Source organism: Pithys albifrons, chromosome 4, assembly GCF_047495875.1.
Source record: "Pithys albifrons albifrons isolate INPA30051 chromosome 4, PitAlb_v1, whole genome shotgun sequence".
NCBI classification, from domain to species: Eukaryota; Metazoa; Chordata; class Aves; order Passeriformes; family Thamnophilidae; genus Pithys; species Pithys albifrons.
This window is the reverse complement of record NC_092461.1, coordinates 76,116,255-76,133,285: the sequence shown is the minus strand read 5'-3', so window position 1 is coordinate 76,133,285 and position 17,031 is coordinate 76,116,255. Positions and strand designations below refer to the sequence as shown.

The window sequence follows — 17,031 nt, the reverse complement described above, 5'->3', positions numbered from 1 at the left end:
TCTGGAGAGCAATTAAAAAAAAAATCTCAGTAAAGGAAAAGAGAATTCCAACATGTCAATTCTATCTCCAATTGTAAAAGCTTGTGTGTTGGACAAATACCAGATTTTAAAATTTTACTGAAAAAAAATCCCTCTCTCTAAATTGAAGCCCTATCCATGTAAAAGGTTAGGCCATTTCAGCTTTGGGACAGCCAGTCTTTGAGGAAAATCCAGGTTTCAGTTCAGAGCACCTCTCATGCTTAGTCTGCTGAATGTCAACATTAAGACCAAATATTCCTTGTTAAAGAAAGAAAAAAACAAAACAAAACCAAAGTAAAACAAAACAAGAAAATCACACAACCCAACAAATCAAATAGAACCATCAAGGACAGCCAGTGAGGAAAACCTGTGGGAATTTTAATATAGAGGTTCTACATAATGAAATTAATCTCCTTACTGCTCCACAGCAACACCTGCTGATCAATAAGGATTTCACCCCTTTTGCTTAAAGTCTGTTCATGGGACATTTGGCTACCTGATAAAGGAAGGAGATTACTCTACAAAGTTACTACAAAATATATACGGATTTTCTAGCTTGCAAAATCTCATTCACATTCTACTGACTAACTAGGTTTCCCCTTCACTGAAGCTAATTTGTAGATCTAGCACCGTAAGGAAGAGCACAAGTCATTTCTAGTTGGTGCCTGAAAAAACCTTGTACAGAAATGAAATGGATAAAATTAGATATGTGGAAAAGCCTTTTGGAGAACTCTGGCTAAGATTTATGGTTTCTGACCTATTACAAAAACCAATAAAATAGAAGCAAAAGATAATTGAAAAAATTCTACTTTCTTCTGGTCTAGGTAGATTAATAAATTTTGAAAAAGAAAAAAAAATAACTGCCCCAAAAGCCTAAACCTCTTTTCAGCTTGTTAAACAAAGAAGGAGAAGCCATATATCCCAAAATAAACTATAAAAATAGATTGCTATTGATTTATCCCTTCCTAAAACATATTCCTTGAGAGATGTGAAAATAAACCTAATATAACAACTAAGACTGTTGAGATAGGAAGTTTCAAATATATATTTTTAACTTGCACTTTGCATTTCCTACAATTCAATACTTGATCTATAAGCTTCCATTAGCATATGATTAGTAATTCAATTTAAAGCCATCTTTGCACAAAAGCCTTTTTCTTAGGATGGTAACTTTGCCAAGTGCATCTTCAATCTACATGTTTGAATAATTTCTGCAGACAAGTAATAGAGACACTAGCTGTATTAGCATAATCAATACACAATTTACTGAGTTACCGAGACAGAACAGAAAACGTGTGTGCCATTATTTCAGTACCTACACAAATGACTGTAATTTCTGGAAGTATCTCTCTACTTTTCCTTTCTTCTCATGGCCACATAAAAACCAAGAGGACATTCATACTTACACCATCTACAGGCAGATATTAAGTATAATTAGACAGATTAATCATATAGCAGAAGGCAAATTTAAGAGCCAGTTGCAGGGGGTGTTGAGTATCCTCTAACTCTATTAAAGTCAATGGATTTTGAAGATATTTCACACTTTGCAATAACGTGCTACATCTCCACAAGGGTTCAGTCAGGATACAAAACTGAAATTAAAGAAGTTACAGAGAAATATTCAATGCAGGATCACATGTCCATGAATCACCTGCCAGGGCTACACCTTCCTCGGCTTTCTTCTCTCCTCAGGTGCCACTGGAGCTCTAAGATTCACCTTTTAAACTCTTCTGGCCAACACATGTAAGCACAGGATTTCACACCTGGCTATGCCACATGTAAATCAGCAATTCAGTGGCTGAATCCTGGAAGTCAACAACCATTTCAGAATGCTTCAAAATGGCCTGTGGCATTCATAAAACTTCAGAACTACTAAAAAAGTATTATTTTCTGAACAGCTTCCCCTAGCATCAATTCATGTCTATCAGCTACTAACCAGAAACCTGATTACCAATTTGACTGCCAAAAGTGTATCTTCCCAAAGACTTGAGTTAGAAGAGTTGGAAAAAGAAACGCATTGAAAGAATAACATTTCAAATATCTACATTCCAGAACTCCACTGAAAATTAGTTCTGTGTGTAGCCACAACTTTACAAGAATCCAATTAATCATATGCATGAATATTTATATGGCTGATTTGTTTTCCTTTGTGCTGTGACATACCCCTGTTCCTATTTCCATTTCCCCCAGCACTGTAACAATATTTTCTTGACATTGGAAATTATTTTCCTTTAAAAATTCCTGCTATATAAAGTGTTCTTTCCTCTTGCATTTGCTTTTTCCAGAAGACAAAACTGCCTCATAGCACTCATATTTTTCACTCCTTTCTTTGGTCTATCCTAATACTGAGCTTGGGTTTTTGTTTTTGACCCTAATGTTCTTCTAGAAAGACTGAATTAGGAGTTCCCAATTAAACTCCAGTGGCTGGAAAACATTATTCTTATGCTAAAATAAAGTATTTTCCTAGGCAGCACGCAAACATAAAAGTAATAAATACAATTAAAGTGGAAAGAAATTATGCTTAGGAAATCTTTTGGATATTCTTCCAACCCTTGATCTCAAGGATGACAGCATATTCTCACTGTGGCCCTCAATTTGACTCAGAGATCTATTATAATCTGTTACATTGCATGATAGAGTCTTAGATATGTCTGAAATTAACTTGAGGTTTATAAAAAGCTCTAAGATTCTTTGGAGAAAAGTACTTTTTAAAATAAAACATTAGTTTACTTAAAACAAATAGGAATAGGGTTTGTTCTTGTTCAAAGATGCATGATTACAGAGGCAAAGTTAGCATTCTGGGCAGGATTAATTAATCTGTTACTTCAGCTATCCAGAAAAAGGTATCCCCTCCAGCTTTGGGGTTTAGAATTATCCCTCTTGCTCGAAAGAGCATCTTCTGAATTTTCTGCACATATTGTTCTGTAAAACTGGACATCTTTAGGCTGTCACATTTGGATGCTGTCATCCTTGAGATCAAGGGTTGGTAGAATCAGGATCAGGACTTTCAGCTGTCCTGCCTGTCCAAGTACTCCACTTCCATTCCTGACAATGTGACTGTGAGCAGCTAATTGATTCTGGGTGAAAGCAGAAGTTGGGAGGCTAATATAAGTTTTAAGTCTGATTACCAAACCCAGTACTTAACATGAAGACATTCAGATTCCTCTCAGTATAGTGAACTTTTGTATCACCTAAGCTTTCTTACTCAGGGCAACATAACCAAGAATTTCTGGTACTCCTACAGACCTGTATTTTCACTCGTGCTTAGAATAGAGGAAATTCATTAAACACTGCCTACAAAAGTTTAAACTCAGCAAAAGAGAGCAATGTGAATCAAACTGATGCATGGATCACAGAACCTCAAAGCAACCAACAGCGCACAAGTCTGAAGACAAGGGATGTAAGGAAGGGCTATGAGGACTTAGAGTAAGGGTTACTGTAGACAATCATTGCCTTTGAAAGTTAAGTCATTTATGTGACTAAAATAAGATACTTAAATTGAGGAGTTCAGGCTGTCTGATACTGTTCCAATACCAAAATGAAATACACCTGCATGCTTTAGTGCTATGACATAAAGACATATCTTTATCTGAGTAAAAAAAAAAAAAAAAACAAAAAACAACAAAACCAACAAAAACCCCCAAAACCCTACCTCCTTTCAACAAAGATTATCCCTGATTTACCAGAAAGCTCCATCTATTGTATACCAGGGGTTTATAAGTTTATTTTTGATCTCTCAAACTCTCTGCTCTATTCCAGATGACTTTCTGTCATGCAGAACAACAGTACAGTCTATATCCACAAAGGAGCTTAGAAGCCAAAAAAACTTGTGTGGGGAGGCTGCACCTGAGTTTCCAGCAGTTCTGCTCAGATGCCACTCAGGTCAGGCAGTACCTGTGGTTTTACTACCATGGCTTTCTCAGTGATGTGCAGCTCAATGCTGAAACCAAACTGAAGCTCCACCACAGCTGCACAGTGGAAGATAAAATACTTTCCTGGCTGCCCTGGCTTTGGGTGCCATCTTATGGGCTGGTTCTTCAGACTTCATATGACCTTCCCTTGGCATGAGCCTCCTAACAAAGAGTGCTTACCCTCAGACTTGAGGTGCACTCATTCATTGCTGTTGAAGCTGCCATACCTTACCTACACTATTCACTGAACTAGAAAGAAGAACTAGCATGATACTTATCCTTGTCGTTAGGGCACTCACATGGCAAGTGGGATACGTGGTCTCCAGTTCTAGTTTCAACAAAATAATTAATCAGAAGTAATACTACAGACCTGGCAGACTAGGATCCAGCTCTTCTCTTCCTTCATAGTACTCAAGCCATTAGACCATGAGTCTCATGTATGAATGCTCTTTTGTCATCCTCTTGTCCAACAAGCACTTAATTACACTTTTGAAAGTGGAAAGATCACTGACAATAATAACAGGGCAACTCATACTCACAGCACAATATGCTGCTGTATTATGACTAATGTACCCCCTGTGAGATACAAACATCTTTAAACAAAGCACAGAACAGAATCCCTGCTCTAACACCCTAACAGAGCAAATAACTTTCCCTGATCCGTCAATGGGAGAGGAAGAGCAGCAGTACACCACCTCAATTCCTTCTAACCTGGAGGAAAGGAACCTGTTCCCTTCTCTCCAAAAAGCTGAATCAGATAAGTGACTGCTATGAGATATCCTATTGCACTAAAAGAGACACCCACATCTAGAACAGTTAAAGAGCTAAGACGCATTATTATTTCCGAGTTTTCCTAATGTCCCCTTAAAGTAATTCCTATTCAATAACATTCATAAACCCCTAACCACCTGCAAATTATATAAAGAATCCAAGAGCATGGTGCAAGGTCACTATTCCACTAGGCAACCAGTGACCTATAAACTAAGCACTTCTGTGCAGCATGCAAGCCCTTATTTTTTTGGATCTAGCCATAAAGGTTTCTGACTTTTCTTCACTGATTTATATTTGCATCCGACAAGCAAGTCAACTCAACAGATTCACCAAAAATTGCAAACCAAGTATGTCCCTATGCTCTAGCTCTTTACAAGTCACGTAACACAATCCCTTCCCAGTCAGTGACTGCACACAGAGACCAATGCAAACCCATTTCCTCCTCCCATCTTCAGAGTGAAAACGTTACATTAAGAATGGATCTTGACATCCTGTTGTCCTGGAACCAGTGAATCAGAAAGTTCCTTCCTCACAATTGTATTCTTTGGAGGTGGAAAATAATTAACTTCCCCACCCCCTTCTCCTTGCTACTGCCACTGTCAAAGTTAGAAATTCACTTGACTCTGGAAAAAAATCTCAGCCATCATAATTCAGTGTCAGAGAAAGTTTTGTGGATCAAAGCATAGCCTAATCTTCCCAAGGACACTGCCTCACTAGATCACATCATCCAGTCCAGAAACACAGCAAGTATTTTATTTTTGTTTTTAAAGTTCCTTTAAAGGCACGAATTAACCAATAGCGGAAGTTGAACTTGTTACCAAAAGAAATGAACAACAGAAAAAGAAAACTAGAGAATCAATTACCAACAAATTCATTGTTTGAAATACATTTGCCAGCAAAACACAACTGAAAAATAGTAAGGGTACAACAAGTGTCAGTGACTATATGCAAAAGTCATCTATTGTACAGTCAACCAGGACATTGAGATTTCAGAACTGCTTTAGCTTGTCTGTAACACCAAGCATCTGTATGAGAAACTAGGAGAGCAGTTTTGCATTCGCACTAAATAAGGATAAAATTCCTGTTCCAGGTTATTGCCTTGCATGAGAAAATAAGCTCTCCAAAAAGGGGTTTGGGACAGAAGGACACTGATAATCCTCACTATCAACATCCCATCCATCTGTCTTCAGGACAAAAAGGTGTTCTGCTTCAACTGTTTAACTATTGACTAACTCTTCCAAATTTGTAAGAAGGCTAATGATTTACTGACACTGTATTTTTGAAGAACCACAGTAAGCCCATATCACATTAAATAAAGAAGGGGAGGAAGTTGCTATACCAACAGGTATATATAAAACTTTAAGAAATCTTGAAGGACTAGAAATCCTAACCTTTCAAAAAAAAAATTACACTTAATGGCACCTTTAGTTAAAAGTGAAAGTATCAGATGAATCACTTATTGAAAAAACACCCCTCTATCTTACTCCCATGACAAAAAGAGGTGGAAAAAACCACAATGAAAACAACCTCCCCAAAATCTAAAATTTCATCGGGCATTAACTGTACAGAATTTGTAAGTAACAGCCCTACAACGCTTTCAAGTACATATTATATGGAATTAACTGTATAAAGCACAGTTGCAGTAGGGCATACACAGCAGCACTCTAGCTAAAGGAAAATCTAAGACTCAAATGTGCACACCCCAGAAGAACATGTATAACCTAGACTAAATCCTGAAAAGGAGTGAGAAAAAGTCTTCTACATATTTTTCTTAATAATTATACAGCACAGAGGGACAAAAAATATATCTGAAACTAAAGGAACATGAAGTGGGAAAAAATGTATGACCAGTGTTAACTAATATTCTAAATATGGAACTGTCCTGATTCAAAACACCACTAGAAGAGGGCAATTTTGTGCAGTCTTACTAATGTATGCACAGAAGATTATAAAGCAGATTTTTTTGGAAAGTAGGAGGGTTGAATGAAAATGTTAATTATAACATGTTGTAATAAGGATACCCCCAAGAGCAGCTCTATCTTTTTTGCTACAGCACAGTCCCTAGGCATATGGCTAACTACTCCTTGATCATTATCCTGGCTAAAACTAAAGCTACTGAAGTTTAGGAGACTCATATCCAACAGAATTTCTTTCATCTCTAATAATTGCTAAACTAGCATAATAACTCATACTTGAGGTGAAATAGAACCCAGGTTGTCTAGAATTAAAACAAAAACAAACCTCACCAACTCTTTTGGTCTTTGCACATCCATCTTTTGTCAGAATCCTATACCAAATGTTGCATCACGATTTAGAAGTATTTAAAAGCACCTTTTGTGCTGTCCCACTTTTACAAAGACAGGAACTGGAAAACTTTAATGCTTGTAGTAACACACTACAAAATGTATTTGAAAACATACATGTATTTGAAAACAGACATGTACATTTTTACAGCAGGCCAAATTTTTTGTAGATCTGTTATGCTGTCCCTTCCAGGAAATATATACATATATATATATATATATATATATATATATTTGTGTATATATCTCACAGTTCTGATTTAAGTGAAATAGTACATTTTTCCCACCCTCAACTGGTACTGATTCTGAGCTCAGGTAGCCCTGCAGAAACCAATGGAAACTGGCAGCTGGCTAAAGACAGCTGGCTAAAGATACTTAGAGGTTGTTTTAAGGTATTAGCATTTATACTCTATTTTAATCAATCTAAAAATAATCCCTCCAAATATCTTATTTCCATTGTTTTACACAGAAAAAAATACTGAATCCATATGGTCTACATAAAATGTTAACAGTTCTTCTAGATCTTTTCCTCATGTACCTTTATTCAAAAGGAATTTTTTTTCCAAAATGTACAAGTTTAAAATACCGAATCATGTTTCAGAACAAAGATTTGAGAGCAATTAAACAAGCTGCAAATTATATGAAATGAAGTATAGAGTAACATAAAGCCTTTCAAGACATCTTAGATCATGGTGGATAACATTATCCTACACATTAGATAAGTGCCTCTATACTGACAGCTTCCCTTGTTACACAAGTTAACAGCAACTTAGAAAAACAAAATCAAACCCATCCAAACACACAGCTTTACTAAAACTTCTTAGTATTATCTTTGTCACAAGATTTCACCTTTATGTAAACTAGCAGTATAACCAGTAGCTGTTCAGATGTTGATTCCTAATAGTACCTAATCTCAAGCTGCAAAAAATGATCATCAGTGTAACTCATGTTGGCCTCAGAAATGACTGGCCAGCACTACTGTAATCCTACCGCTAATCAAGACCAGCAATATCACTATGCATTGCCAGAGTCAATGAATAGTCCTAAAGGTTAGAGATGTTTTTGTTGTTAAGGATTTTTTTAATACATAAAGGAGAGCTGGGGCATGCTTTGGCAAGTCCAAAAGACAATGCTATAAATAGCCTGCATTATAAAAAGATGCTAATCTTAAATCCTCTCTGTAATTTGGTTTTTTTCGTGTACTCTTTTATGTTCAGTATCTTTATTTTTGCCCTTTTTTAGATGATCAAGTAGAAGCCAGAAATTCACTCATGCATCAAACACATGTTTTTGCTTTTCAGGCCAAATGGAATCTTACGAATTTTTTGTTCCCTCCCTATAAAATGATGATGCCAAAATAACACAGTTCCTGAAAACAACCCCTTCAAAAAAAGTTCTTTGGACCAGTAATACTGAAACTTTAGGTGAAGTTCACATAGATCATGCCAGTACTAATTGCTGGGTTTGTTTATGCTGCATTGATTATAGTCTAATCAGCAGACAATCCCATGACTTTTGAGTCTAGTCTATGCAATTTAGAAGACGGGGAGGGTTAAGGCTGAGAATAAACATTCAAATAGTTGATAAATACAGAGAAATATAAAGGCTACTGTCGAAAGGGGATACAAATGTCAAATTCTCTGTTAACCACTGCTGCTATTTAGTAACGTTTTTGTTTTAATCCACTACTATTCTACCTTCCTTGGTACTACAACACACAACCTGTATGACTGTATGAGAACCATCCTGGCATCTGTGATGAGGAAAAAAGTCAGATTAAAGCACAGGTACACTTACTCGGGCTAGCAATACTATGCATAGATTGAGTTGCAGTTGGTAAATTCATTCAGGATGGAAAGAGTACCTAGGTTTTCTAAAAAGCAGGAATAACCTTCAGGAGACTTTCTGGGCTTGGCAAAATATTTCAAGATGCAAACCTTCTTTAAGCAGAGCATGGGTATGTAAAACACAGCTGATAAATGCTTCCCTCTCATCTTTCTAGGAACTAACATTCAGTGATTTTTATTTCTGCATGTAGGGTACAAAATTACAATGAGCAAAATTAAGTTTTAACTAAAACCAAAGTACTTTTTTTGTTTTGCCCCCAAAAGAAATCACTTTCAGAGATCAGCAGTTCTACTAAACATGTGGAGCTGTACTAGTTTCCTAGTGATGGCTTATCTAATAACTACCAATTCAGTGATTTTTCACGGGTGGCTTTAGCTCAGAGAAACCTGGGTTCAACATTTAGTAGGACAACATTTTCAATTAGTTTAGTATAAAGAATACCTGTTTTTTTTGCAAGTAACTATATTTTTGTAACTTTTTTCTAAACAAACTTTCTCATTAGAAGCCAGTAGCAAGGGCAAAGGAAAACCTCAAGCCCTCCCAAAACTAAAATCCCATAAACCAGAAAGAAGGGAGGGGGGAGGCAGTCAGTAACCTAAGTGTGATATTTCCAAAGCATGCCAAGTCACAAAAAAAGGTTTACCATTCAAATGGCCAAGTTAAACAAAATACAAGAAGCTGCTCTCCACCACCTCCTTTGCTATCGCATCACAGGGGGTCTCTAGCATGGTTTTACCTAGGGAATGGCACAGCCCTTAGGTGTAAGGAGTTTAAGGAGTCATCACAATTGCCCTTCCTCAATACCCTTCATTTGCACACTGCCTCTTTTGGGGCTTGTACACGGGTATCATATCTCCGACTTCTCTTTCCCCACCTGCTTTTCTCTGGCTAACCTCCTTCCCTCACCAAATGCATTAGGTGATTTTGATCAGGTCAATGATACTTCATAGATTTTTTTTTTTCCAGAAACTAGCCAAGGAAATGGGATAAATTAATCAGTAGAATGAAACATAGGTCAGGACCGATGAGTTGGATGCAACTGATCTTTCCCTTCCCCTGCAAGAAACAACCTGGAAGCTGAACTTTAATTCCTCCTTCTTAAAGTAAAATAAGATATTCAAATTACAGTTTTTCAGAAGATTACGCAATTTACTCTCCTTTTGAGATATTTTTTTTTTTGCCACAAATCTGCAGTATCCTTGTAAGAGACAGTGCTTTCCACAGAAAATAATTATAATCCTATTTTTCCTTGGAAAGATGTTTTTATTATTCTTAAATTGTCAGGGGTTTATTTAATGTTAGCCATGCCTATTTTCTTTCCTAGGTCCAAACCTGAGATGCAATATTAACCAAGAGCTGGGGGACAGTCAGATCAAAGTTGGCAAGAAACCAAAACAGGGAAGGGAAACAAAAACAAACAAAAAAAAAAAAGAAGAAGAAAAGAGAGAGAGAAATAAATAGAAGGATGCAAACAGAAACCAGGGTAATGAAAAAAACTGTATTTTCAAGAAATAGAAGAAATTTAGTCATTAGCTAGTCCTTAACACACACCATTTCAGATGAACATTAGTTTCATGCATTCAATATAAAAAGCTCAATTGTCATTTTGTTTTAATGTATTTACCTGCCTTGTATCAGTATTCCCCTAAGATATAACTTCCAAATTAAGTTATCAAAAGTGACAGACATATCAAAAATATCTCTTATATCTTCCCCTCAGAAAAGGTTGCTAAGTACATGACAAATTGGAAATGTAATGTGTAACTCCATATTTTATTTAGATGTAAAACAGCACTCATGAGTTTAAATAACTCATTTACATACATTCAAAGAAGAGGTTCTTTCAAATAAGCTATTTAAAATACTGTTTATTTTTATCTGTAGAACTATATTTTGTACTGCCTAAAACAGTAATACTTAAGAAATTTATTTGCATTGGAGGTACCGTTGAAATTTTTCTTGCAACATTTACTTACAGCTTTTGTTTGTTCACTAAACAGGAAGATGTAATAATTGATGGGCAAACTCTCACTTAAATGTTATGTCTATGCAAGCATCTTTCAGCTTCTCAGGTAAATTGCATTATTAGCCCTTTCAGAAATCTGACAATCTGACCGCTTTCAGAATATTATTAGTCTACTCAGAAACTGACATGATTCAAGAAAAATAATACAGGGAAAATGAAAGAGATATTTGAACAAAGGCCACCAAGAATGATAACCTACTCCCCAAAGGTAATTACTGCAGCAATAATTACAGATGATGATTGATTTACCGCCTGGTTTTAGTTGAAAAATAGTAAATAAGACTGCAAAGAAATCTCTATTCTCAACATTAAGTGGTTTTCTTCAGTCAGTAGTTTGTGGTCAGCAAATCCAAGCTACTCCATCTGAATCGTACAATGTTGCTATTTTCTCATTTTAGGTATTCTCAGGCGACTGGTGCATAAAGAAGGGAAAGTCCATACCTCCACATAAAATGGAAGCTGTATCTTTTGTTTTCAATTAAGTGTGATGTTTACAGGAAGATATTTGAAACAAAACTCTCTGTAGCACATGTAACACATCACCACGAGTAAAACATGTCCAATGTCTAACAGGAGAACAATTTCCTCTATTTGCCAATTAATTCTGAACCTTTATTCCTTTGTACTTAAATAACTGGAGGTCTAAGACTACCCCTCAGTTAAAGTTTTCCTGCATCTTTTTGCAAATATGGCTAATTGGTCGCTCTCCTACTGGCTCTAAAACTCTTGTGTGCACGTAAATAAATCCTCCCTGGGAAGCTCGGAATATAAGCGCGCGCCCAAGCAACAGAACTTTCATTGTGGTATCATTTTTAAAAGCTAAAGGGAAGAGCGGCTTGTTTGTTCTTCACAAGATGCCAAACAAAAGCACCACTGAACTGCACAAACTTCGGTAAACTAGATACAGACAGCAGCAGCAGGTAAAGCAGCAAATTCAAGGCACTCATTATTCCCTTTTAAAAATATCTGGAGAGTTGAAAAAAAAAGAGGGGGTGGGAGGAAAAAAAAAAGAAAAAAGAATTGAAGCCTGCTCTAAAGCTCACTGAAGTCAACACAAAGACTTTGAAAAGGGAACTCCTGGAAAGAGTTGTTTCAGGGGAATGGAGCATAGTCTTTTTGCCAGGTCCTCCTGTGCAAGTCCATAAAAGCAGACCCCGCTCCTGCTTTCTAACTATGAAATTGCGCTGGTTTCCAGACACTTAACTCCTGGTGTTCGCCAGCCCAGCCGCGAAGGAATCGCGGCCTGCCTGCCGCCCGGCGCGGCTCGGCTCGGCTCGGGTCACCTCCCGGCCGGGGCTGGCCGGGCTGTGCGCCCCGGCACCGCCCGCACCCCCGGTCCGCCCCGGTGTCCTCAGCTCTGATGGCCTTTCCCTCTCGCCCTCCTTTCCCCCCTCCAGACCCCTACCCCCCAAAAGTAGACAACTTATAGATGTTCTGACCTGACGCCACCCAGGTTTTATTCAACTTCACTGCACTGTACAGACCGGCACGGGAGGAGCGCGCCCATCCAGAGATGTTTATTTGAGGTGACAGCCACCCTCAGCCGCCTTTCTCGTTCACCGGCGGGCAGAAGCCACTGTCCGCCCAGCGGCTCCCGGCTCCTGGGGGGCGGCCAGAGGCTCCAGAGGAGAGGGAAGGCGGGGGCGGCCGAGGGCTGCCGCTCCTCGGGGGGCGCGGGATGCCGCGGGCAGGCGAAGCTCCGCGCCGCGGAGGGGCGGCGGCGAGGGGCCGGCCGGGGGAGGAGGGGGCGCCCGGGCCGGGACGCGGCTCTCCACAGCCGCACAAGCCGCCCTTTGTCCTCCTCCGGGTCCGGAGCCTTCCCCCGCCTCCTCCGGGGGTCCGGGACGAGTCCCTACGACTTGGGGCTTGCGGGGTGCGCTCCCCCCGGCACCCCCCCGCAGCCCTTAACTATGTATTTAGGCGCGGACTTATTTACTTAACCCCCCCGCCGCCGCCCCTCACACATGTCCCTCCGGGAGGCGAGGGGCCGCTTCACGTGACAGCCGGCGCCACATTCCTGCACAGCCCCAACTCCGGCCCCGCGCCGGGAACTTCGGCCGCCCCACCCCCGCCCGCCGCCCCGAAACTTCCCTTGCCCGCCTGCCGGGACCGGAGCGGAGCGGGGCCGGAGCCGGGCAGGGCGGGAAGGGAGGGGGGAAGCCCACAACTTGTGTATCGTTTATTTAAAAAAAGCAGCGCTGCTGGCGGGGAGAGCGGCTGCGACGCTGCCGCCCGCGGCCGCGGAGGGAGGGAGGGCTGGAGGGAGGCGGGCCGGGCCGCGGGGCTGCCGCAGCGGCTGTCACCACCGCATCGCCCGGCGGCAACTTTTCCAGTGCGGCGAGTTTGGGTCGCGCCGGCTGCTTCGGGTCGGGGTGTCTCCCACCATCCCCTTCACGTCCCCCTCCCACCCCCCATCTTTATCTCGGGGTAGTTGGAGGCGAGGGCGGTCGCGGGTGCGGGGCCGCCGCCGCCGGAGCGGGCGCGCAGGGAGCCGGGCTGGGGCTGCCCACCGCGGCGTTCGCGGGAGAGCGGGCCGGGGGAGGGGGAAGGGGGAAGGAAAGGGAGGGGGGTAGTACTTACCTTTCAGTGATCTTGGTTTAGCTTGCTTGCGGCGAGACATCCTAAAAGCAAACAGCTGAAGTTGTTTCAATTTCAGCCCTATCAGAAACTACACTTCCTCGCAGCCGAGGAGACCCTGCAAGACTTGCGCTTCTCCGGCGGCTCTCGCTCCTGCCCTCCCTCCCTGTCTCCGCCGGCGGCTGGCTGGGGGGCTCAGCGCCTTGGCCAGGCAGCTGCAACCAAAACTTTCCAAGCTTTCAGCCCCCCTCCCCCCTTCCCGATGCCCCCACTCGAAAAAAAAAAAGCCACCAAATCAAGCAGAATACTTTCAAATCTTCAACAGAAAAAAAAATTTTAAAAAGAAAAAAAGAAAAAAAATAAAGACCCCCAACTGCAGTGAGAAAGGGGAAAGGAGTCCAATTGATAGTATAATTTCTTTTTACTCAAGAATTTACATACGCGATTAAAAGCGGATAATTTGAAGAAAAAAATTCTGGAAATAATCTGCTTTTCCTGTTTGCTTTGTAAAAAAAAAGTGTAAAAAATCCTCTTGATTTGTTTACAAACCGATTCTTTGTGCAGTTGGCAAAAAACGAAGGAAAACCCCCAAACCTGATTAAAGTCTTGCACAAATATATATATATATATATATATATACATATATATATGTAAATAATCACCCCCCTTGAATAACCCGCCGGAGTGAAAACAGTTATAAATGCGGGGGTGGGGGGGAAGAATGAAAGAAACAAAAATCACTTAAAAAATGCAAAGCAACAAAAAGCCCTTCCTTTCTTTAAGGAAAAAAAAAATCAAAATACCCTAAACTATTTTTTCCAACAAAAAAAAAAGCTCCATTTTTTGTTGTTTGTTTTTGTTGTTGTTGTTTGGGCTTTTTGTTTGTTCCCCCCCTCTCTCCCACCTCCACCCCCCCCCCCCCGCGCCCCTTGTTTTGGGGTGGGATTTTTTTCTTTTTTTTTTCCCCCCTCCTTCCCCCCTTCTTCCCGAAGAGCCGGGTCGGCGGTAGCAGCCCTGGATTTTGGGAGCTGGATGTTGCTCTCTAAAGTCTACGGCTGGCTCGGCGGCGAGAGGAGGAGAGCCGGGAGCGGGAGGAGGAGGAGGAGAAGTGTGCTGTGTGCTCCCTCCTCATCACAAACCTGCAAGGTCTTGGACTGCGCTGTCGCTCCGGTAGTCCACATAATAATGGAAAATGGAAGCAAGGCCCCCAAAGCCATCAGGATGGCTCCAGAGGGGGCCCCTAACCCGCAGGGACTCGCTCTGTACGTAATCACTGAGGAAATCATTGTCAGCCTGCCTGCACTCACACACAGACAGAGGGGCATGATTAAAAGGCGAGAGAGAGGGAGCGGAGGAGGGGAGGGTGGTGGCCGCCGCCAAGACCCGGACTGGAGGCGACGGGCACGGCCGCGCGCCCGGATCGGGAGCCGCCGCTGCCGCCGCTGCTGCGGGAGAGGAGGGGGAGAGGCAGGCAGGGAGGAGGATTGAAGAGGGGAGAGAAAGATATTTAAAAAAAAATAAATAAAGAAGAGGGGAAAGGGAGTGAAGGGGGGGTGGGGAAAAAAATCCCCGTCGCCCCGCTCACACACATACATACACGCCGCCGCTGTAATGTTATTAGAGCTACACAGCGGATTTCTCGGGTCTCTTCTGCTCTCTCTTTTCCTCTTCAGAAATTAAGGCAGAGCCGCGACTGAGAGTGGGAAAGGTCCCCCTTCTGGTAGGATGGATATACGGAGGGAAGGCAGGCAAGCAGCGCCGGGTGGCAGCTAGCGAGTGGGATTTATGGCTGGGGCTGCTGCATTGTTGCCGGCGGCTTTTTTTTTAATTTTCTTTTTTTTTTCTCCTCCTCCTTCCCCCCATCCCGCCCCCCAATATTGTCCTGGAGATGCTGAATGCGGGTTTGTTTGTAAAGCAACTAACCTGACAAGTCTCACTTATTATGGATTAACTTTAAAGGCAGTTTTGTTTTGTTTTCGAGAAGGGGAAGTCTCTTTGCCCTGGTGCTGAAGGATTTCCAATATGATTTAAAAATGAGTATTTTTACAACTTGCTCTTCTTTTGTTTTAAAATGGTAAACTGCTTAAATTATTACCGGCTGGCAACCCCCAAAATAACTTTTTTTTTAAGGCTCTTTGTGAGAGGTAAGAAAACATGCTACTCTGGGTAACTAAATAATATCTTACCAGGAGAATTGTTTCTAAAACTGATTGCGGTGTTTTCCAGATACAGTTTTGTTATTAAGACTCCCCTCCTCCCAACAAGAACCAGCTCTGTGATTCACTCTGCAGAGCAAGGGTATTTATTTATTTACTAATTGATTGGAGGGAATATACATGACATACAGTACATCAGAAGCTATGAACAGAGGACCTTAAAAACTGCTGGGACCTACATTTTGCTGTATAGAGGTTTAATATAAATTAAGTGGGATGATAAACTGTGTCAGTATCGAAAGCACAATGAGGAGAAAGCATTGCTCTGTGCTTGGAAATCAAGGCACCCTCAGCTCATGTAGAAAGGGAGAGAGACATGCACATGTAGATGTTACCACACAGCATCATTAACCCAGCCAAGTCCCTTCAGTCAGTTAACTAGTATCCATGCTGAAATCTGATATTTAAAAGTAGCAGTGTAATGCAAACCCCCCCGATGGTATTTTTTTTGTATGTTCTTATTTTTTTTAACTGAGCTTCGCCAGTTTCAAAGTTACAGGTGGTATTTACTAGGGTTTACATTTATGCTGTCAGTCAAACAAGTGTCACTATGTATCACCGTGTGTTAAGAAAACATACTTTGTGATTGAAGAATGAAGTTGTGTTTGGACTTGTATTTTACAAGTTAACAAAATCCATTTAATTGACATAAAAACCCACGGCTGCTGCTAGTAACTTTTGGGTAGAGTCCTGCTCGTAGTCGTAAAAGTAACTCCAAAGAGAACAAAGCTCTTCAGTCCGGAGGAATGGCTGTTTAGGTAGCCGTGTGGGTGCCATGCTTTCACATAATGATTGTGTTTATACATGACAGGAAGCATCTGTAATCCACAGCTGCGGGTGCTCCAGCCCACAGTACTGATAAAATCTACACCTATGCTTCTGCATGAATGAAAACAGACTTCTGGAGTAGACCAGAAAAGCAGCCTGCCTTTCTAAAGTTTTTAGCACTCTGTGTTCGCCATCCCTCTTCTCCCTACTTTTCTGCAGACAGATCTCTCTTCTGCCTACATCTTTAACAACTCTGCCGTACTTGCTCCTATTACAGTTTTTGCTCAAACACTGGCTTTCTCCCCGTGCTTTCACCAATGCAGGAGCATTTATATTCTCTTCTTCCCCTCTCCTGTCTCCCTCCTGCACCCCTCCCCATTGCAGAGAGGCACAAAACCCCCCAGTGCTTGCACTGGGTTTTTTTCCTAGTTCAGCGTTCATCGTTGTCTCTTGCCAAAGTGAGAAGCATTCTTCCCCTGAAGTTACCTTGTGTCAGGAAACACACAAATGCAACAAAACTGATGCTGTGTCAAGCTGTCTCAGACCAGTCTCATCGTTCAGCTATCCTTTACTCCCTCTGTGGAAGAAGCCTG

At 41.2% G+C, this 17,031-nt stretch overlaps 1 protein-coding gene across 10 annotated transcripts in view; it reads right to left on the bottom strand.

Moving 5' to 3' along the window:
* ZNF521 (zinc finger protein 521) overlaps window positions 1-15,106 on the bottom strand; it is a 232,305-nt gene extending 217,199 nt beyond the window's left edge. For 3 of the 10 annotated variants that reach the window (XM_071554642.1, XM_071554643.1, XM_071554646.1), the window contains exons 1-2: window positions 14,594-14,678; window positions 13,458-13,498 (exon numbers count right to left, since the gene is read on the bottom strand). In XM_071554642.1, coding sequence (XP_071410743.1) covers window positions 13,458-13,497 — 40 coding nt within the window. In that variant the 5' untranslated portion in view covers window position 13,498; window positions 14,594-14,678. Of the gene's footprint in view, window positions 1-12,316; window positions 12,391-13,457; window positions 13,708-14,593; window positions 14,933-15,051 lie in introns of those variants that run through there. The other 7 variants (XM_071554640.1, XM_071554641.1, XM_071554650.1 and 4 more) reach the window with 7 other exon arrangements.
* Between the last annotated feature and the right edge of the window lie 1,925 nt (window positions 15,107-17,031).